The sequence below is a fragment of the Macaca thibetana genome, chromosome 8 (assembly GCF_024542745.1).
Source record: "Macaca thibetana thibetana isolate TM-01 chromosome 8, ASM2454274v1, whole genome shotgun sequence".
In the NCBI taxonomy this organism is placed as follows: Eukaryota; Metazoa; Chordata; class Mammalia; order Primates; family Cercopithecidae; genus Macaca; species Macaca thibetana.
This window is the reverse complement of record NC_065585.1, coordinates 126,006,400-126,030,202: the sequence shown is the minus strand read 5'-3', so window position 1 is coordinate 126,030,202 and position 23,803 is coordinate 126,006,400. Positions and strand designations below refer to the sequence as shown.

At 41.2% G+C, this 23,803-nt stretch overlaps 1 protein-coding gene across 10 annotated transcripts in view; it reads right to left on the bottom strand.

Annotated features, from left to right (window-relative positions):
• MTUS1 (microtubule associated scaffold protein 1) overlaps nt 1-23,803 on the bottom strand; it is a 162,831-nt gene that overhangs the window by 28,341 nt on the left and 110,687 nt on the right. For 9 of the 10 annotated variants that reach the window (XM_050801935.1, XM_050801933.1, XM_050801940.1 and 6 more), the window contains 2 exons: nt 12,954-13,168; nt 3,091-3,157 (listed from right to left, as the gene is read on the bottom strand). In XM_050801935.1, coding sequence (XP_050657892.1) covers nt 3,091-3,157; nt 12,954-13,168 — 282 coding nt within the window. Of the gene's footprint in view, nt 1-3,090; nt 3,158-4,181; nt 6,187-12,953; nt 13,169-23,803 lie in introns of those variants that run through there. The other variant, XM_050801943.1, reaches the window with a different exon arrangement.

Here is a 23,803-nt window from a genome sequence, read left to right as displayed (position 1 = left end):
GCGGATGGACAAAAACTTAGGCTTTGACTCCACACACCAAACTCTACTGGATCAGGAGAATACGCTGATGAGGTCTCATTTCCACCTGAGTCTGAAGAGCCTGTTGTTTGGGATTTCTGGTAATATTGAGTCTAATGACTATTCCTTTCTGTGGCATAGATGATGCCCTCACAAAACGGCCCCTGTGGTTCATGACTATACAGCTGTCAAGCTGCATACATCCTAATACCTATTATTTACTAGCAGTTAACACTTGGTTCTAGATGCTTCACAATGCATTACCTCATGTAATCCTCACAACCACCCTTGGGGCAGATGATTGGCACCGCCATTTTCACCAAGGATGAAATTGGGACTGAAGAGATACAAAGCGACTTGTCCTAAGTCACTCAGTGACCACAGATGTGGCCCCGGACAGTGTGACAACATGAGCCTAACCACTTGACTGCCTCCAAATTCAAAACTGGGTTCCCAACTTTACTATGGAAACCCATCTCAACTCATACTGAAACTAACAATCCCACTGGTAGCCTTGAGAGTGTTCTTCCTGGACCGCTTCATCACAAGTGTTTATAGCTTTCGCTTCTCTCAACTTACAGAACCAAAACCCTTCTCCAAGCAGAGAAGGGCTACCATCAGATGTATGCCTGCTGCAACAGCAGCCACGACACATTCCCTGAGAGGCCAGCACTGGGTGACTGAGGATCTGGACAGGCCACCCACTGTACCAACACTCTGGAGGCAGCAGAAGCAGCGCACTAGGGCAGCCTCCTTATCACGGATACAAAGGTGACAGTGGGCACACACCGTTACGGCTATTTCCTGTCAGGCTACCTGACTCACTGGAGGCGCTGAATCCCTGGGCCCCAATTGCAGTTGATTAATTGTTCTGTCCACTAAAATGTAAAAACAGCATCCTTCATTCAAGCAGCATGAATGGGCACAGTGTCCCATTCTCCCTGCTGCCTTGTGTTGGGAGAGAGGCTGAAACGTGAACCTCTAGGTAGGCTCACCTCCACTTCCACTGGGTTATAATGAATTCTGAAACACACACACACAAAGGCCTCTTTCCTGATCTTCTAACTCTGTTAATTACATTATTTAAGGCATGGACAAAAGCGAATTGGGTTGGTCATTTAGGTAATCATAAGGGTGACTGTAAAGTAACATGGCACAAAGCCTGCAAACTCTGAGAGCTGGGTTGTCTCTCAGCTGGGGTTTCCTTGAACTCTTTCACCAGAACTCTCAAGTCTTTGGGATTCTGAAGTTTCCATCTGTCTTAAAATTACTTTTCCATAAAGAGGCCTTCATTTGCACAGCCTAAAACAAAGTCAGGACTGATGTCTTGGCTAGGTATTAAGAGTCTGGATGGTTAGTCAGGGATTTGGCCTCACCTCCCACTAGAAGGGGAAAAGGGAATAGGAATGTAGAAAAGTCTTTTACAGAGTCTTGCTGTGCTGGCCAGGCTGGAGTGCAGTGGCACAGTGACAGCTCACTACAGCCTCGAAGTCCTGGGCTCAAGCAGTCTTCCCACCTCAGACTCCCGAGTAGCTGGGACAACAGGCACACACCACCATGCTTGGCTGATTTTTAAATTATTTTTTTGTAGAGTCAGGGTCTTGCTATATTGCTCAAGCTGCTCTCAAACTACTGGCCTCAAGTGATCCTCCCACCTCAGCCTCCCAAAGCGCTGGGATTACAGGTGTCAGCTACCACACCCAGCCCAGAGGAAGTCCTGACCCCACACTCACTGCCCTCTGATTTTCGCTCTGGTGAAGGTGGGAGAATTAAGTTTTCAAATCCAGCAAATCAGGTTGGCAGTGTGGTCTTGTCCAAAAGAAAAATGGGCAGTTTCTCCTAGAGTTGGGTGAACACAATTTGGTTCTCTGGTTGTTACCTTGCATTATTCATACAACATACCTGGGCATATTTTGATGGAGACTGTAACACACACAGAAAACCGCAAAGGGCAAGGAAATCAGTCCTAGAATGATCAGCTTGAGATCTGGCTGAAGCTGAAGCAGGAAGCTGATTCTCTAGTCTGAGGAGCCCAGGGCAGAAAGAGGAACCCCAAAGTGGTCAGTTCACTCCAAGATAGGAGTTGACATAGAAAAGGCAGTGTCGGCTGGGCGCAGTGGCTCACACCTGTAATCCCAGTACTTTGGGAGGCCGAGGTCAAGAGATCGAGACCATCCTGGCCAACATGGCGAAACCCCATCTCTACTAAAAATACAAAAATGAGCTGGGCATGGTGGCGTGCGCCTGTAGTCCCAGCTACTCGGGAGGCTGAGGCAAAAGAATCGCTTGAACCCGGGAGGCAGAGGTTGCAGTGAGCCGAGATCGCACCACTGCACTCCCGACGGAGCAAGACTCCGTCTCAAAAAAAAAAAAAAAAAAAAAAAGAAAAGAGAAGAGCAAAGCAAAGCAAAGGCAGTGTCGTGTCTGTTCCATGAACCCTAAGGACTTCCAGGAAAGACTGGAACTAAAATAAGAGTGCAACCTGGAAACTGCAGGGCTGGGTGGCAGGTGTTGAGACCTGGGGCTTCCTGCGGAGCGGAGACGTGGTTCACCATCAGCCCCCTCCAAATAGTAAGATTAACACAGAATGTACCTTTTTCAGCCAGGTTGCCCTAATGGACAGTATCCTTTCAACTTCATCCTCACTACTCACAAACCAACGCGTGGAAGCACAATGGATTTACTGTTTATCAAGAGGGGAAACTTTCACTACTGTCATATGAAAAGTGGTTCAGAAAAAAAAAAAAAATGACAACATTATTTAACAGGAATTCACACAATTACAAAGTAATTCTGTCCCTCTCTTCAGCAAGAGAAATGTTTTGCTCATCAGAAGTTCTGCTAGGCTTAGTCAGATCAGTGCCAGGAATTCTGTGAACTGAAGGTCAAGCTGCCAAGATTCAAAAGAAATGTCGATAGTAAGTGTTTGCCCAGATAGCAGACAGGGAGTGCCAACAGCTCCCAGCATGCAACTCCAGCCACAATGCAGACAGGACAACCACATTTTCCAGTGTTCCCCTTGTCCCATAAAATTTAACAACAACAACAACAACAACAACGAAAAGCTCTTACCTAGCTCTCCCCGGAGGTTAACAAGTTCTTGAGATAGGGTTTTGTGTTGTTTCAGCGCTTCCTCCCGCTGCGGAAAACACACATCAAGTTACTCATGTTTTCAAGAGGGTCCCTTTCAGTAAGGTACACATTTGTTATCACTAGGAAAATGAGACCCACTATTGGGAAGCCAAGATATGAATCATTTAGACTAACAATTTGTGTTGTTAAAAGAAACACAGTCGTCCCTTAGTTGTTAAGGAAATTCGTAACTCAAAAATCTGTATTTTTACAGGTCCCAGTGCAACTCTGGTTTGAGGCAGTGAATGGCCCATTTAGAAATATTTACTTTGAGCCAGTGCTTCACTGCTGATCCATAGAACCTTTCGGCTAATGCATACTGTACTTAAGACGTAATGCGTTCTCCTCCTCCAAGGGCAATAAACATCTAATCAGTTTAAGATAAATATTTAATGTTCTAAACACAGGCACATATATGCACTTTGTCCTATATTTGCAAATAAAAAAGTTTCGTTACAATGCCAATCCTTCTAAAAGAAAGATAAAAAGTTTGTTAGAAAGCTGCAGCAGAAAGATAATCCTTTAAAGACAAAATTAAAGTAATTTTTTTCAGCTACATACCATTTTCTAAGGATTACGATATTTTGGATCAGTGATAATTCTAAATCGATGTTAGAGAAACAAACCAAAGAAAACCAGATGGCTGTTTTTAGTATTAGAGAAGCAATTATCAACCTTGAGCTAAAGAATCATTTTCAAGTTACCAGCAACTCACGGCAATCACACATACACACATACTTACACAAATACAGTAATTACATACAGTTCCTTAAAAGGTAGATTCCCTAGCACCAGGGAGTAACTAAAAAAAAAAATGAAGAATTTCAAAGCTCACTGAAAAAAGCCCTCACGAGGATCACCCAAGACGGAGCTCCCACCGCATCTTGATCACAGCGTTGCAGAGATCATGAGACCCGGCCTTTGCAGGCAAGAGTTGCTTGTCATTCCAAGCATTTTCCCCGAATTCCAGACAGCCTCTGCAGTAGTCCTGACATTCTTCCAGAAAAGCACTATAAACAAATACTAATTACCCTTGGTGCTGCACATGGAGAATAGAGGCACATTTTGCTGCTCGGGCAGCCCATTTTCCAGCTTCTGTCTCCAAGTCCCCCCACCCCTCGCACTGTCCAAGAAGCATACAGGTGGCCGCGCCACCCACCAGTCGGGTCTGTCTACATTCAAAGCTCTAGCAGGAGGCGTGCCATTGGCCCTCGGGCGTCTTACTTCATGTCCTGCAGGTTACCGTGCGCCTCGGATTCCTCACTCACAGAAGCTGATACTGCAGCTTCTGCCTTTGGCACAGGCAGCCTGCGATTACTTAAAGCCACAGCCTTTCATTTATGAAAAACGAGAGGCAGGCATTAGACTGATCGATTGCCATTTAGTTAAATATCAGCTGCAACGGGGGGAAGAAACACTGACCCCCTCTGCATGGATAATGGAGTTATTTTGAGACTTGTGAGCCTTTTTCCTCCCCTCTCTAATTGGGGTCATTAGATGATGACACTTACTAATAGAAAAGGGAAACTTGTTCTTCAGAACGCGTATACTTAATGAGGTTATGAACTAGGTGAAGAGCAAGGAAAGGGGCGTGCTGTCGTTTAGAATTTTAAATGGCATTATGAAATGAGCGGTGTTTCAGAATAAGTCCGAAGTGCTCACTGCAGAGTTGGAGATCCCATGTATTTTTAACTTTTACTTCGTTCTCACCTCTCAGTAACAGCTCAGGACATCAAGTCTAAACGCCAGCACTGAAGCGTGGTCAGCAGGGACTGGGATTTAAGAGACACTTTTCACTGAGTACCTTCTGGCCTCAATGGTATTCTAAATGTTTGGGTTTTTAAAAATATGGTATTAAGTTGTTCTGAAATCACCAATGAGTCTGAGTTTTTTAAATTAACAAGTAATTGATTTTCTGATGCAGAAATTTAAGTGAGGAAAATCAGCCTGCATAATAATGGAAGAAAAACATAAAAATATGTATCATATATACTTCTCCTCATGTCAGAAATTTAAGACTTAATTTTGTTGAGTAATTTACTTCAAGTAAATACCAGGAAGCTTTGCCACTCAAGTAACAGGAAAAACAAGACAGCTTTACTAACTCCCCACAAGCAATCCTGAAACTCATTTGGTGAACTTGCTGAAAATTCACCTTTCAGTACTAGCCAAGTTGCTAACAGAAGGAAGAGATGGCAAGAAAATTAAATCATTTTTCAAATTTATGGAAACTATGGGAAGATGAAAAAAATTAAAAATTACAGTTAGTATAATTTCAAAGAACAATTCTGTGGAAACATTATGTTCTGTTGCAAAAATACACCAGGTGATTTTTTACTTATTAAAGGGGGTTTTGGGAAAGCGAGTTTCACCAAACACGTCGACATTTCCCCAAACTTCAACTCCACTGCACTCCATGATCCTGTCCTTAATGCCTCAGAGGCTACTGACATCTTCCAACCTCTGTCAGGCACAGTAACAGCAACAGGAAAACCTTGAGGTCATCTTTCACTCTTTGTCTAAATGGGTTGTGCAAAAGTCAGTCAGTTCTTCCCTTGTAATGTGTCTTGAATCCATTGCACTTTTTCTTTTAGTGCTATCTCCACACTAGTCCTGATCCTAGCCCATTCCCGGACTATCGGAAGTATCCCTTCACCTTTCAGAGGGCTGGTAGATTATTAGTCCATATTCTTTGTATATATAAACTCCCTTGCTCACAACAAGCCTCGTTGAGTGCATTTGAAACAAACGAACTACTTCACCATAGTTCTGTGGACTTGAAGCATCCAGCCTCCCCTTCAGCCTCCCAGCCTCTCTCCCGTGCAAGTCACCCGGACCACGCATATCTCACCTCCACATGCTTGTCAACACCACCTTCTCTGGAATGCAGGACTTTCTTTACTGACTCATTATATAAACCTTCTAGGAATGCTAAATATCATAGACAATATATCCCCCTCCCCCAAATGAACAGAAAGACCATTTACCCTTCTAAATCGGTTGGTAACTTATTACTTCAAACTAATTAATCTAGCATTTTTCTTTTTTTTTTTTTTTTTTTTTTTTTTTTGAGACGGAGTCTCACGCTGTTGCCCAGGCTGGAGTGCAGTGGCCGGATCTCAGCTCACTGCAAGCTCCGCCTCCCGGGTTCCCGCCATTCTCCTGCCTCAGCCTCCTGAGTAGCTGGGACTACAGGCGCCCGCCACCGCGCCCGGCTAATTTTTTGTATTTTTAGTAGAGACGGGGTTTCACTGTGGTCTCGATCTCCTGACCTTGTGATTCGCCCGCCTCGGCCTCCCAAAGTGCTGGGATTACAGGCTTGAGCCACCGCGCCCGGCCTAATCTAGCATTTTTCATAGCAGATGCTGTGAAAATATAAAAGAAATTTAAGACATGGTCCCTGCCTTCAAGAAGCACGGGGCCTACCTAGAGCTAGAACATCCAGGCTCAGTTCTTTTGGTCATTGATCAAAGCAGATGACCTCATCGGATGGGAAGCAGTAATGAAGAAAACCAAGGGCTTTATATACAATCCGTAGGTGAAATGCTGATCCCCGTGCCCATACTGTAACAGACACATGCTACATGTTAGTTTCTGCCTGACTCTCCCTGATAGCTTGGCCTTTACATGTACTTACCCTTTACTTGTAGATGATAAAATACATCATATGTCCCTTAGATACTGATTTACTGTTTCTTTTTACTCAGCTGCTCCTAGATCAGTGTTTCTGTCTTAGAGAATAAACTCTTAACCGTCCAGATAACAGGTTGATTCAATTCTCTTTGTATTGTAACATGCAGAATTTCACACAATGTGAAAAAAAGAGAAAGGTGGAAATCTGGATATAAAGATGCCTTTATGCTCATGCATTAAATATACGAAATGTTCCAAGAAAAAAAAAAATGGATTCACCATAATTGAATTAGGAGTCCCTGGGACACAGGCACTTAGTCTCTGGCTGTCGTCCCATCAGCGTGCCTGCATTTTTGCTAGCCACTGAGTAGCATCAACAGCCCACAGGATCTTGCAGAGAAAAGCCACATTAGATGGCTCAGACGTATGCTGCATCTGACCTCCTCCCCATCACCCACACCGCGAATTTGCTCAATGCATCTACGTTTTTTTGTTCCGAGACAACTTTACTGCTAGTGTCATTCAAAATTCAACTTTGTTTAGGTGCTACTTTAGGTAAAATTCCACTTGCAAAAAAAAAAAAAAAGATTTGGAGGCATTTTGAAGAATGAGAGGTTTGGGGAGGGTGACCCGTTCAAGTTTACCTAGAAACCCACCCAAAAGACCCTTTCATGAAGAAGCTTAATTACTACCATCACTACTGTTGTTCACTTTGGCTGTCTGCGCAGAATACTGTCTAAGCAAGGATAAACCAAGAATTAGAAAAAAACTTAAAGTAACGTTAGTGTGTCTTTTGAGGAACAGAGAGTGTGACATTAGTTCTCCGATTCATGAGACATCAGAATGTCTGATATGTAATGAAATATGTCTGCTACTACAGTGGGAAACTTAGAGTTATTAAGTAGACTTGCAACAAAAGCATGATAGTTGCAAGATTCTCTTAATCCATCATTTTCACCCATAATCTAAGGCTCTAATGCCATTTACAAAAGATTAGCAAAAACAAAATATATATACACACACACACAATACCTATATATTATACATATATAAAAATACATAGACTTACAATGTATAGGCATATCATGTATGCAAAATGCATACACATTATATATGTATACAATGTGTATCTATATGTATTTTATATATGTGTGTGTGTGTCTGTGTATAAACACAGTATATATACTTCTGTAATGGGAATGGGAACTAAAAGGTTAACGGAGTTTTTAAAATTGTTTAACTTTGCCCAAGATTTTTGTTCTCCAACTATTTTTATTATTTTATATATATATATATACATATATATATATATATATATTTTGAGACAGGGTCTCACTCTGTCACCCAGGCTGGAGTGCAATGGCGCCATCTTCGCTCACTGCAACCTCCGCCTCTTGGGTTAAGCGATTCTTGTGCCTCAGCCTCTCAAGTAGCTGGGACTACAGGCACGTGCCACCGTGCCTGGCTAATTTTTGTATTTCTTGGTAGAGACAGGGTTTCACCATGTTGGCCAGGCTGGTCTCGAACTCCGCACCTCAAGTGATATGCCCACCTCAGCGTCCCAAAGTGTTGGGATTACAGGTGTGAGCCACCATGCCTAGCCTCCAACTGTTTTATAATAGTACTCAGTACACACTACACCATCAGTAAATATTTGCTGATTATAAAATAAAGAGAACAAAGAACATTTACATAAGACTTTATGCTCATCCTACATCTGGAATTCCATCCTCTCTGTTCACATGTTCACTCACCTATACACTGTGTTGTTTATTAAAGCTGCTAGGATGCTTTCATAATAAAGAACTAGAGGCAGATCCTGCCCTCAGTAAATTTCCTATCTTAAAATGCAAAAACAAGCATTAAACCGGTATCTCTAATATAGTGCAGAGAATGAAAGAGAAGCACATATGCTCCTGGAATCCAGAGGTGGACAGAATGCAGATTTAGAAGGCCAGGAAATCATTCACTTAAGAGTGGGTTCTGGACTGGGCATGGTGGCTCATGCCTGTAATCCCAGCAGGCATTTGGGAGGCTGAGGCAGGTGGATCACTTGAAGCGAGGAGTTTAAGACCGGCCTGGCCAACATGGTGAAACCTCATCTCTACTAAAACCACAAAAATTATCCGGGTATGGGGGTGGGCATCTGTAATCCCAACTACTCAGGAGGCTGAGTCAGGAGAACTGCTTGAACCCGGGTGGTGGAGGTTGCAGTGAGCTGAGATTGCACCACTGCACTCCAGCCTGGGTGACAGAGCAAGCCACTGTCTTCAAAAAAAAAAAAAAAAGCAGGTTCTGGAGCTATATTCAGTGCAGTCACAATTCCTTGGGTTTCAGGACCTGAATTTCGGTATAAGGTGAAATTCACACACAGTACGAGTGTCTGGGAAAGTCACTAGGAGCTTGTCATGTTGTGGACAATGCATCTCTCTGTAGATCCAACCCGGTGAATTTTTTGTCCTCTAGTGTTGGATCTACTCTCTCTCTGAGCACCTGATAAAGGCCTCAGCTTGTGTTTAGAGGCCAGGTTGTATGAGGGAAAAGTGTCTTTAAACACTAAGATCGCGGAGAGTATAGAATGCTCACGCCACAAGAGGTGTTCAGGGACTGAGAAGACACCTGAAGGAAGGGTGGACTCCTGACTTTTATCTCAAATTGACTCTTGGGCCTTCTTCGTTCACTGGGGGTGGGGGGCATACAAGGTGGACTTGTGTTCTTCATTTAATTTGCTTTTTTTTAAAGATGGAATCTCGCTCTGTCGCCCAGGCTGGAGTGCAGCGGCGCGATCTTGGCTCACTGCAACCTCCATCTCTCAAAGTAAAGCGATTCTTCTACCTCAGCCTCCCGAGTAGCTGGGACTACAGGCACATGCCACCATGCACGGCTAATGTTTGTAGTTTTAGTAGAGATGGGGTTTCACCATATTGGTCAGGCTGGTCTTGAACTTCTGACCTCAGGTGATCCACTTGCCTTGGCCTCCCAAAGTGCTGGGATTACAGGCGTGAGCCACTGTGCCTGGCCTGCATTTTTCTTATTTTAGTTGTTTGTATACTGATCTATGTAAATTAAATGCAAGTGGTGATGTGATGCTGCTGTAAAACCGATCTGAACATGTAAGTATTGGGGGCAAGGACAGTAGCCCAGTAATGATATGTGAACAAAGGATGAAGTACAGGAAGTTTACAGGACATTTTTAGTTGATAGCGTCCTAGACCTAGGTTTATGTCCTGGTTCTCCTCTTGCTAGCTGTCTGATAGCAGGTAAATTACTTAACTCTATTCCTCAATTTTCTTATTTATAACTTCCAACTCGTGTCTTTGGTGAGGATTTAAATAAGGTAAGTAAGAGTATCTGGCACTTAGTAAATATTAGGTTGGTGCAAAAGTAATTGCGGCTTTTGGCACGATGGCAAAACCTCAATTACTTTTGCACCGACCTAGTATTCAACAAATCCCTCTTGCTTCTCCTCCATCTCTTTATGTACGGCTACAGCATCTGGGCATGAGAATAACATTAAAAAGGGCAGTAGTTACCAAATGATAAAAAAACCTTATAGTCCCAGTTAAAAACCAGAGTCTCCCCAAAACAAAATAACAATGTGAGTTACATAAGTATAAATTTCCTAGTAGCCACATTGAAAAAAGTTGAAAAAGATGAAGCTAATTTTCATATTTTAACTCAAATATATACAAAATAATATTTCAATATATTCAATATAAAAATTGTTAATGAGATAGTCTATATCCTTTGTTTTCATTCTAAGTTTTTGGAATCCAAGTGTATTTTACACGTACCACACATCTCATTTCAATGGATTACATTTCGAATGCTCAGTCTCATACGGCTAGTGGCTACCACACTGGACAGATGAGCTATAGATAAGGGAGAACCACTGGAAGATTTAATCAGCAGCATGGGATGCTTTCGTAAGAGGAAGCTGTCAGCAGTGCTTGGGATGGATTATAGGGGAGAAACAGTGCAAGCCTAATGATTGGTTAAAAAGTTGCTATCACAGGTTGGGCGTGGTGACTCATGCCTGTAATCCCAGAACTTTGGGAGGCCAAGGTGAGCGGATCACCTGAGGTCAGGAGCTCAAGACCAGCCTGGCCCACATGGCGAAACCCCGTCTCTACTAAAAAAATACAAAAATTAGCTGGGCATGGTGGCGGGTGCCTGTAATCCCAGCTATTCAGGAGACTGAGGAAGGAGAATCGCTTGAACCCGGGAAGCAGAGGTTGCAGTGAGCCCAGATCACGCCATTGCATTCCAGCCTGGGCGAAAGAGCGAGACTCCATACCAATCAAAAACAAAAACAAAAAAAACAAACTTGCTATTATAATCTAGTGGACAGCTATCCAGGGTCGGAGCAAGGAAGGCATGAGTGGGGATCGCGAAGACATAGAATGGGGAGAAACACTGTGGAATGAGAGTTCACGGGACTTGACTGACATCATGAGGAGGATAAAGGAGAGAAAATAGTTGAGGATGGGAGCTATTAGGCTGGACATAGTAAAATAATTGGTTTACTTCTAAATATAAAAACTAATTATTCCCCACATTTGATAGTATACAGTTTCTAGTTAGCTTACTTGGTTATATAAACACACTCTTAAGTTCCTTTCTTACAAACGAAAGACAAACAAAAATACCATATACTATTACCATAACTAAAAATCTAAGTAGTCCCCATCTTCCCCTCAAAAACAAAAACAAAAACAAAAACACATCTGGAGAAAGCTGTAAAATACTCATCAAGAATTCACTGAGGCCAATTGTGGTGGCGCATGTCTGTAATCCCAGGACTTTGGGAGGCCGAGGTGGGCATGTCATGAGGTCAGGAGATCAAGATCACCCTGGCTAACACAGCGAAACCCTGTCTCTACCAAAAATACAAAAAATAAGCTGGGCGTGGTGGTGGGCGCCTGTAGTCCCAGCTACTCAGGAGGCTGAGGCAGGAGAATGGTGTGAACCCGGGAGGTGGAAGTTGTAGTGAGCCGAGATCGCACCACTGCGCTCCAGCCTGGGGGACAGAGCGAGATTCCCTCAAAAAAAAAAAAAAAAAAAAAAAGAATTCATTGAAACTGTCTACTAGTCTGACAGTTTCTCCAAGGCACAGACCAAGTCTCATCCACTTCTCTCTCTCCCTGCTTCCTAAACAGGCAGCCATATCACAGGGGCCTCTGTATGAAACAAGGACAGGTTTGTTGATCTGAACGAAACTACAGAACAGCCAAACTGAACAGTTTTCTTTTTGCTTTTAATTTTTATGTTTTCCCTGTGTTGCTTAGGCTGGTCTTGAACTCCTGGCCACAAGCGATCCTCCCTCCTCGTCTTCCCAAAATGCTGGGACTCCAGGCATGAGCCATAGTACGTGGCCAGTTTTTGTGTTTGTTTTTTCCTTTTCCTTTGTGTTATCATGTATATCCGTCTTGAAAACTGTGATTAAAAACTAAGGAGCTCAAGTTATATTCTCTGATCAGTTTCCCCCTGAAATAATTACAGCTTTTATTGCTATGTCAGTAACATCTTGATATAAACTTGGTTTTCTCAATGAATTTCAGCCAGTTCGTGAAGTAACATCCCTGAAGAATATTAGGGAAGAGTAACAACACCGCAAATCTGCTTTGCTTTTGCTGCACCACAGGGACTATTTAGGAATCAATGGAACTTTCAGAAAGAATCCCCAGATTCTTTCTGAAAGTTCCATTTAACTCACTTTTGAGTTAACTCCCAGAATCGTACCTGGGGATTCTTTCTGAAAAGTGCTCTTTAATCCATAAATATAACAAACCTCATTTTTCAAAGCATTCAACTAAGTGTGATATGAAAAGCTACACACAGACAAACAGAAAAATTAAGTGAAAAAAATGCTAATGCTAGTTTAGGTCTAGAGGCACACAGCGGTGTAATAGGAAATTATGTTCTTGCTGTTGCCATTCTAACCAACAGACTCTAGGGGTAAAAAAAGGAAGCGAGAAAATGTTTCCATGCCAAGGTTCTAGAGACCGACTCAGGTTATCTGGTGAACTGACAAAAATGTAATGTGATGAATCACACCTGATCTTTCCCATCATTTACCTAGATATTCCCAAGGCGAGCGCATGAGCAAGTCCTCCCCGTGCTCCCCCGACTTAGAGGAGAAAGGCTCTTTCTAGGATGCACATCCTTACCTCAGATAGCAGGTGCTGAATCACAACTGTCAATGCCTCAAACTTGGTATTACCACAGGCAAGAAGCTGCTTGAGCTGCAGGATAAATCCACTTTGGTTTTCACATTTTGTTTTATATTGCGCCAATTCACGTGTTTTCTCAGAGGGCAGTGCATCAGGAGCCGTCTGCGTCTGGATACATAAGCTTCGGGGATTCTTCTGCCTGCTCTTTTCAACTGCAAAAGGAATTAACATAGATACAAAGACAGGTGAGGTTAATTTTTAAAATCACCACCACATGGGTTCAAAAACAACCAGATAAGCCATGGAAACGCATTTATGTTCCTGTAAGGAATGGATACGGATGAGAGGTGGAATGAATCGGAGATCTAGATGGTGGAATTCTCGAACACAGTGGCCACCAGTTATGACTTTAAAAGATTTATGCGGAACAGAGAATTAGGAACACGACGTAAATAGATTTGGCAACCCAGAAACACAAAAACTGTGTGCAAAATGATTCTGTTCTCCTAGCTTCTCATTTTCCAGTTAAACTGGTAGCGAAACCTTGGCTGACGAGAAGCCTGACTTTTCTGATCTCATATGCCAAAAGAAACACACAAATCACTGGACATTTAATTAAATGCCTTTCTCTCCTCCCATACATTTTCTACAAATCCCTCATCTTTTCCCTGATGATGGCCTAGTCATTACACAGATTTATACTGCAGGTGAGTCATTTCCTAATCTCTAATAAATCATAACATACATTGAAAACACTCAGATTTTGCCTCTTTAAGTTCACTGCTACGAGTACTATACTCTTGACTATACTATTCCATTTTCTGCCAAACACAAGCTTTGTCGGTCTTTTTTCCCAAGTAGTGATAATGGCTCCCACAGTTTTTTTTTTTTTAAAGCGCATGCTAACACTCCAAATCCAACCCAAATGCCACGCTAAGTGATTATTCCCTTCCTGCGCTATAGTGCCCTGGGAATTACCCTGTTTTACATAAAAAACTGTTCAGTCTTGGAACCATTTCAAATGTGTCAGTCATTCTGAATATCAAACAGAATTGGAAAAATAAGAAATGAATTGCTTAGCTTCTTGAAATAAACAAGCCAACTAATCCAAACAAATGTAAATTTGGAAAAAAAGACAAAAGAAACTAAAAAAAAAAAAAGTTTCCTTATTCTAACAGTCTTTCATTATGGCATCCACATTTTGTGGTAATAAATCTAAGACAACTTGTAAAGAAATTTAGTAATTATTTTCTCTAATTTTTTGGGAAGAGGCAAACTATTACAGTGATTGCTTAAAGAAAAATAAAGAAACATCAGTACTCATGTTCTAAGAACAAACGGCTAAATATATTGAATAAACTCTAAGTTAAAAACAGGAAAAAAGGCTCTTATTTTCTATGGCTGCATTACATGGTTAAATAACTCATATTTGTATTAATATTGATAATTCTCTGTCCTAAAATGACTAAAATATCCATTATTTCACTGTGTCTTTGGAATACTTGATGAGAGGAAGTATTTATCCATTACTCTTTATTATTAGCAATTAATAGTAGCTTATGAATAATTGTCACTTCCATAGATGCAGAAAATAGCCAAGTTAATATATTACAGTCCTGAAGGGCGAACAAATTACTAGTCACTTATTGATGAAAAAAGAATCTAAATATTTGACCATGAGATTAGTATTCTTTATGTCATTTCCTAGATGTTTTTAGAAATTGTCACGTAACAGGTAATAATAATCCCACAGTGTTTCACTGATCACAGCGTGTTCTCACTTTCCCTCTCTTTTCATCCTCCCAATGACCCCAGGGGGGACGAGGGGGCTCACAAGTGTGAATGGTCTTCCCTGGGTGTAAACAACTCCTATGGGAATCCAGATTCAAAGTCAGAACCCAGGCCTCTAATGCCAAGCCTCTGCTGTTCCCACACATTTTGGAAAGTGGATTAGGTGGTGACGTAATATATGACATATATAAAAATAAATATTTATGCAACAAATGTAATAATATCTTGCTTTAATACACATAAGCCCGTTATCTATCTGATAACTCATTTTAACAAAGCCACATATAAACATCTATGTGTTATATAATTTTATAAACATTTTTAGATCCTTTACTATCTAGAATTTACCGCAACAAATATAGACACAAGTTCATTCTCCTGATATCATTTGTATATGTCCCACTAAAACTTACTTAAAAATTCATTTATTGATAACTGCTTTATCACTTCCTGACTCCTGAATAACATTTGGCTCTCTTTCTAGAATTTCTATGCTAATGAATGTTATTTTAAACACCATTTCAGAGCTTTAAAACTGTCAGTTTAAAATTATTTACAAAATCTGACAGGTGAATCTTTTATAGTAATATTTTGGAGAAATATTCAAGATTCTTGCTTTTTGATCATAAATCTGTAACAAAAATATCACAGAATACATGTAATTGTACTAACATTGTTTACTTTTGAAGAGAAGGTAATAGGAATCAGATAGCTAAAAAGTATCCTGAAGTATTTTTTATACTTTTTAACCATGGGATAAATATATTACCTCTTCAAAAGTTAAATATAAGAAGTAAACAAAATTACTTTTAAAAGACAGTTAAAGTGAAATTCAAGGACATACATTTTTTATGTACTACTTAGCTATCAAGGAAATAGTCTATGTAGAATCTTTCCTTGGGGAAATTACACAGGAATCTAAACATTACACAGGGTTTGTTAGTGATTACTCAGAATAGCTTTATGATTAAGGAGGAAAGAACACACTATGTATTCGTCTAAGAGTACGTGTCTTCAAATTTTAAAATGAGAGCAAATGAGCAAACAGACTGTCCTCTCTGTGGAGCTGGAAATGTGCGCCGTGCACTCAATCTTCCGCTCCATATACTGTGCTCCCTAAGGATGAAGTGTGACCACACGGCAGCCAGCCGATGACCCAGTTTCCACATGCTTCCCACTCTCGCCCCACTCCTGGCTCAGCTGCAGATCAGAGATGATGCAAGAATCTCCAACGATGCTCAAAGCCCCAAGGCTCACCAACAGGTACTTCACAGTACTGAAAAGCCAGGGGTTTCCCTTCAGTCCTGCAGGATTCATTACTTACGTGAAATTAGCATAATATCAGCCAAACTTTGCCCTTACCCTCGTTTATCAGCATGTTACTGTTTTGATAATAAAGCTTTTATACAAAAGTATAAATTATTTTGTTTATTGTACCTATTAACAGAACACGCTCTGATTTCAAAGGATCAATTTAATCAGAAATCTTAAAATTAAATGTTAACTTCTACACGGATTCAGATTTCTCTCAACAAGATAATGACCACCGTCAGCTGTGATCCAGCCTTACTGGGACTCATTCTAATGAAATGGGGACCTCCATCAGGAAAACAAAGGCCAGAACCAAAGATATTGTCTCATCTGGAAAACAGCTGGGTAACACTGTTGGCTCTCTTTGTTCTTTCTACTCAGAAACCTCAATTCAATAAAATTTAAAACTAGTGCAATGAAGTCACGCATCATCTTCTTAAAGAAAGTAGTTGGTTAAAGAGGAAGATGCCCATTTCTCAGGCTCAAGTCACTTAGGCAAACAGTCCTCCATATCCCAAGATCAAAAACAATTTTGAGAAAAAAAACCTACCCATTCAGACACGGACTAACCATCACCACATACTAGCAGCTCAGGACACATCCGTTCTAGGTCAAACAAGCCACACATTTCCGCAATCTGCTGGCTTTTCACATTAATAAAATCCAGTTAGAGAGGAGACCTACTGAGGGAGATTGCCTTGGGTTCCATGAAACACAAACTAAACACAGAATTTGGAAACGAATGTTGTCTACTTTTGTGTATACTCATTGACCTACTCACTCACTCATGAAATATATTTATTAAAATCTACCATGAGGGCGCTGCTGTGGTGGGTGTGCACCTGCTCTGGTGCTCTGGGGGACGGGAGAAGTATCACATAAGAGGGTGGTATTGCTCAGAGAGCCACAAAGACACCAAAGATCTCTGCTGACTCATGTTTCCCTAGTGCTCACCTCTTCAACTCCAAATCTCAACCTATCTGTATAAAGGTGACAGTCACTGACCGGATGGTATGTGCTTTCCACAACGTATTGCATTAAAAACTGATGTTTGTGGGGTTGACAAGACATAGGTTATGAACTCAGAGGCTAGTGAGGGGTCTCTTCATCCCTGCTAGCAGCGTGGACAGACAGAAAACTCCCTTCTTTCTGCTTAATCTAATCATACACATCTAAAAGTCCTCATAGGGACACCTACACACAAGTTCCTTCAGTCAGGGTTTCCCCAGCATTTGGTGGCAGGTGCTTATCCTGCCTATGCAATCTTACATATAGTTTTTTAAAGTTATCGTTCATGTCAACTATTAGCTTACGTTCGTATAAAGTTTTCCAGTGTTCCCTTCATTAGCTGTTTACTCTAAAAGAGTTAACAGTAATAATTCAGGAGACATACAATATTTTTCTATTTCTAGGTAGATACGGCATTTACTGAAAATGGACAATTTTAAGCTCAGCAAAGCACAGTGTTTAGACATTTAAAATTACCCAAGCCAGGCCGGGCGCGGTGGTTCATGCCTATAATCACAGCACTTTGGGAGGCTGAGGCGGGTGGATCACGAGGTCAGGAGATCGAGACCATCCTGGCTAACACGGTGAAACCCTGTCTCTACTGAAAATACAAAAAATTAGCCGGGCGTGGTGGCGGGCGCCTGTAGTCCCAGCTACTCGGGAGGCTGAGGCAGGAGAATGGCTGGAACCCGGGAGGCGGAGATACCAGTGAGCTGAGATCGTGCCACGGCACTCCAGCCTGGGTGACAGAGCAAGACTCCATCTCGACAAAAAAAAAAAAAAAAAAAAAAAAAAAATTACCCAAGCCAATTATTTTTGGGGGGTGGGAGAAGGACTTATGATACCTCAGCATTTAAACTTTTCATTACTATATTGGTAGAATTTGTTGCAATAGCTCATATTATATGAAAAAGGGTTCTACTTCTTTTCTTCACATTAAAAGCAGATTAGAGAACAGAAAGCATATTCATATAAAAAATTCCTGTTTGGGTTAATTATGCTTATAAAATTTTTTCCTGAAGCAACAGTCCAAACTTGCCCTTAACTATTTTTCACATAGCTGGCAGGAAAAAAGCAAATTTCTCATACTCTTATGGACCTAAAATGGACTACTAACTCAAAGAAGAGTTAACACAAATTCACCACATTCAGAAATACTTTTAAGAAGGCACTGCCTCCCTCCTATAGCAACCAAAAAAGCATGACACTGGTCTAAAAATAGACACATAGATCAATGGAAGAGAACAGAGAACCCAGATATAAAGCCACATGCTTACAGCTAACTGATCTTTGACAAAGTCAGCAAAAATACATACAACGGAGAAAGGACATCCTATTCAAAAAACGGTGCTGGGAAAATGAGAAGAGAGAAACTGCAGCCCTGTCTCTTATCACATGCAAAAATGAACTCAAGACAGATTGAAGACTTACAACGTAAGACCTGAAACAATAAAAATTCCTAGGCAGGGGCGGACTAGAAAAAACACTGGCCAAGGCAAAGAATTCATCACTAAGATCTCCAAAGCAAATGCAACAAAAACAAAACTAGACGAATGGGACTTAAACTAAAAAGCTTCTGCACAGTAAAAGAAACAGTCAACAGAGGAAACAGACAACCTATAGAATGGGAGAAAATATTTGCAAACTATGCATTTGACAAATATCTAATATTCAGAATTTATAAGGAAAACCAACAACTCAACAAGAAAAAATACAACCCCAATAAAAAATGGGCAAAGGACATGTAGAGACTTTTCTCAAAAGAAGACAGAGAAGCAGCCAACATATGCAAAAGCAGAACATTAGAAAAAATGTTCAACATCACTAATCATCAGAGAAATGCAAATTAAAACCACAATGAGATACCATCTCATATCAGAATGGCTATTACTAAAAAGTCAAAAAATCATAGATGTTGGCAAGGATGTGGAGAGAAGGCAATGCTTATACACTGTTGGTGGGAATGTGAATTAGTACAATCTCTATGGAAAACAGTATGGAGATTCCTCAAAGAACTAAAAAAAGAACTACCATTCAACCCAGCAATCCCACTACCCGGTGTCTTCCCAAAGGAAAAGAAAAAAAAACAGACTATCTTACAACAGAAACGAAAATTAAAATAGCCATTTAAATACTAGAAATATTTGTAATACAGGCAATAAATAAAAAGAGAACATCATTCTCAAAATACTAAGCAGTTAAGGACAAGCAATTTGGAAGAGAGGTGCCTAGGACTCAGGTCACCAGGGAGAAAAAAGGCAAATCTCTCACCCAAAAAGAAAGCTCTATTAGTCTTAATTTTCCACAGAGCCACATAATTGCTGATGTTTATAAAAAGGACCCTTGTGTACTAAAATAACCCAAAGTATTGCCTTAAACACAGAAATATGACATTCAGTATTAGATATCTTTAAAATCACACCTGTTGTGTTTCTACCTAGGAAAATAATATGCATACATTATTAATAAAATATTATTCATAGCTCTGAAAGATGTTTTAAAGCTCATAAAAAGTATATTACTTTATTTATAGGGTAATTCTCAATTAACCAGAATAAATTGTTCTAATGAAACAACTATTTATTATATACAGCTTGCCATGTTCCTCCAATGTCTCTTGATGAAAAACACTGCTGTCCTTCCCATTATGAATGCAACTCCAAACCATAATTATTTCCTTTCCATTTGTGTGTGAAAGTGGATACCACGTTAAAATGTAATTTAGTGTAATAAAACTCTAATTATCTGAAACTTGTCAGATTAGGACATACGGTCTCTTTCAACATCTCACTTCTAAAAACTTACCAAAATCGGCCGGGCACGGTGGCTCAAGCTTATAATCCCAGCACTTTGGGAGGCCGAGGCGGGAGGATCACGAGGTCAGGAGATCGAGACCATCCTGGCTAACACAGTGAAACTCCGTCTCTACCAAAAATACAAAAACTAGCCAGGCGAGGTGGCGGGCGCCTGTAGTCCCAGCTACTTGGGAGGCTGAGGCAGGAGAATGGTGTGAACCCGGGAGGTCGAGCTTGCAGTGAGCTGAGATCCGGCCACTGCACTCCAGCCTGGGCGACAGAGCGAGACTCGGTCAAAAAAAAAAAAAAAAAAAAAAAAAAAAAAAAAAAAAAAAAACCTTTCCAAAATCTTACCTATTGTGAACAAAACTTGCCATTTAACACTTTATTGTCTTCTTCAACAGAAAGCTGTAACTACAAAAGTGCAGCTCTTCATGTCACGGCAAAGCTACAGCTCTAAAACTGCCACGGCTACCGAAGCTTGGAATCAATCCACAGCAAAATGATTTCAGCATCATACCATTCGTAATACCAGTTTTTAGCTAACGCTTGTCTATGTGGTAAGAGTCCAGCAAAATCCTTCATGACTGCCTTCAAGGAGGCTGAAAGGAAGAATCTGGATTCACAGTAAGATAACTAAGGGGCAGTGAAAGGCTACTTCTCACATTCTTCTTCATCTTGGTCCTTTTGATTTCTTCTGCATTCTACAAAAGCCTAAATGTTATCTTTTCACATGCAAATTCTAACATATGTGGTATTTTAATGGAAGCTTTCTAATATGGCCTCACTGATGTCTACATTTTGTGGTACAAAAAACACAAGAGAAACTGAAGTTTATTTACTGTCACCATAACGGTACATGAATAAATGCCCTCCTAATCCATAATACATCCATAAATGCAACAATAACATATTAAGCATACAAAAGCCATACTTAAAGTTGAGCACATTCCTTCCCAATGTATTTTATAACTGAAAATTCATTCAAGAGATCAAAAATCAAATATTAAGACTTACATCCAAACAATAAAACAACTTGAAAGTTTAACTGGAATCATTACAAATACGTAATCAATGACCCTCCAAAATGCATAGAATAAACAGCAAGGCCTGATGCAAGGTCCAACTTGTTAAATAATATACTCCCCTCATTTATAATCAGCCAACATCCACTTGAGAAATACCTGTTCTGCCTTCTCTGTGGCAGATACTGCAATAGGGATCTTAACATTTTATACCTATCTGTGCGACAGAGACTAGAGAAGTCACAGGCTCTATTTCCCAGCCTCCCTTCCAGGTAGATACAGTCATGTGACTGAGACCCGGCCAATGAGACGGAAGCTTAAGCGACCTGGCACCACCCCTTCCTCATTTCTTTTTCTTCCTTTCTGGAGCAGCCACTGTGAGACCATGAGGCAACAATCACGAAGACAGGGCTAAGAAGACAGCAGAGATGAGGATTCCGACATGGTGGAGCCACTAAACAACCTCAAAGCTGCTTTTCTTCAGGGGGGACAAGTTGCTTCTTAGTGAAGCTATTAATTCCATCTAAAAGGAGTCGAAAGTGAATACCAAATGCGAGAACATAATTTGATCAATTTCATTGTAAACAAACGCATTCACATTCTGCCTGCCTCTTACTGAACACCTGTTTAAAACGGTTCTCTTCCTGAACACAAAGAAGGGAAACAGACACGGGGGTCTACGTGAGGGTGCAGGGTAGGAGGAGGGAGAGGAGCAGAAAAAAATAACTCAGGTACTGGCCTTAATTCCTGGGTGATGAAATCATCTGTACAATAAACTATTTATTGTACAACAAACTCTGTGACATGAGTTTACCTGTGTAACAAACCTTTACATGTATCCCTGAACCTAAAAGTTCAAAATATAATAAAATAGCAAAAGTAAATGGAAATATTTTGTCCTGATACTAACTCTGCCATTCCTCTATATGTATGTACACGTGTTCCTCCTCCTTTGCGCTGCAGTAATCACGTTTAATGTCACTAGCTCAGCAGAAAGAATTCTGTCCTTAGTGCACTGAATTGCCTTCACTGGAGTTAAGAAGGAAATTACCCTGTGAGGTTCAAATGACACTCTTCATAGTAATTAATACAAGAATTTCCAGCTTCATAGAAAAACTGAATGCTAAGTGGCAGGGAATAAATTCTTAGCAAAGTCTTTTCCTTCCCCTGCCTCACTATAAAAATAGAACTAGTAAGCTGAGGTAAAATTCTGAAAGAGACGGAGTTTAATACTTTGGTAAGAAAGACTATTGCTGACCTTTCCCCACGTCAGTGAAGTCATCACTGCACGTCTCAGATTTTCATCTGCGCCTGATGTCCTGCAACATCATGCACAGTTCCTGACAAATTCCCTCCTCTCCCCTGTTTACAGAGGAAAGATAACCTCGATCCAACAGCACGCTTCACCAGTGGTGGACACCACCCAGTAATAATATATCACAGTGCCCAGTGCCCAGGTGCCAGGTCGCTTAAGCTTCCATCTCATTGGCCGGGTCTCAGTCACATGACTGTATCTACCTGGAAGGGAGGCTGGGAAATAGAGCCTGTGACTTCTCTAGTCTCTGTCCCACAGATAGGTATAAAATGTTAAGAGTCCTATTGCAGTGACCTCTACGTGGGATCAGTGAGAAAGCTTATTCTGGCTGGATCTCTATAATGGCCAGCCCCCGTCCCACCACATTCTATGCTCAGAAATATTACAACTCTTTTGTTTCCTTGAAGGAGCCATTCCTCAAACCCCTCTAGGCTTTTACATGCTTTTTTCTCTGTCTGAAACACTTGGTTTCTTGGTTAATTCTCCATTTCCTCAGAACGCAACTTAAAAGGCACTTCTACTGGAGGACCTGGATTAAAGGTACCTCCACCTGCTAAGAGCTGGCTGGGCACCAGTCCACACCCTGTATTATCACCTGGTGCTCTGTCTCCTTCTGTTCAACAGTGGGCTGTGTGAAGGCAGGGTCCATTTGGCTTACTCACAGCCATACCTTCAGCACCTACCATCATGCCTGGTGCACAGTACACGTCTAACAGGTACTTCCTTATGAAATGAATGCATTAATCTGTAATGCGAAAGACAGTTTAGAAGCAAGGGAAAGGCTGGAGGCACGGACCAAACAGAAAGCTTTTCAGAAAGCCCAGTCAACATCTTAGCCTGGATTATACAAAACTGTTCATATTTGACCACATTTTACTTATTAGAAGAGTAATTTTGTGTGTGTGGTTTTTTAAATAGAGACAGGGTCTCGCTAACTCTCCAAGGCTGGTCTCAAACTCCTAGCCTTAAGTGATCCTCTTGCCTTGGCCTCCCAAAGTGCTGGGATTACAGGTGTGAGCCACTGGCACCAGCCAAGAAGAGCAATTTCAATGCTTCAACATAATAGTGCCTGAACTAGGGTAATGGCAGGGGGTAAAAACAAATAGAGATTTCAAATGATGGAGTCTTAACAGTATGACAACCAATTGATCGTGGATAAATCAGGACAAGTAATGAATCAAAGGTGGGGTATGGCCAGGCACGGTGGCTCATGCCTATAATCCCAGCACTTTGGGAGGCTGAGGCAGGTGAATTGCCTGAGGTCAGGAGTTCCAGACCAGTCTGGCCAACGTGGTGAAACCCCATCTCTATTAAAAACACAAAAAAGTTAGCTGGGCGTGGTGATGGGCGCCTGTAATCCCAGCTACTCGGGAGGCTGAGGCAGGAGAATTGTTTGAACCTGGGAGGTGGAGGTTGCAGCGAGCCGAGATGGCACCAGCGCACTCCAGCCTGGGCAACAGAGCGAGACTCCGTCTAAAACAAACAAACAAACAACAACAGAAAACAAAGGTGGGTTCTGATGAGCAGACACATGGTGTCATGAAAAGAAACAGATAATTCAGGAGTATTAACTGAATTTAGGAGGTAAAAATAAGGAGACAA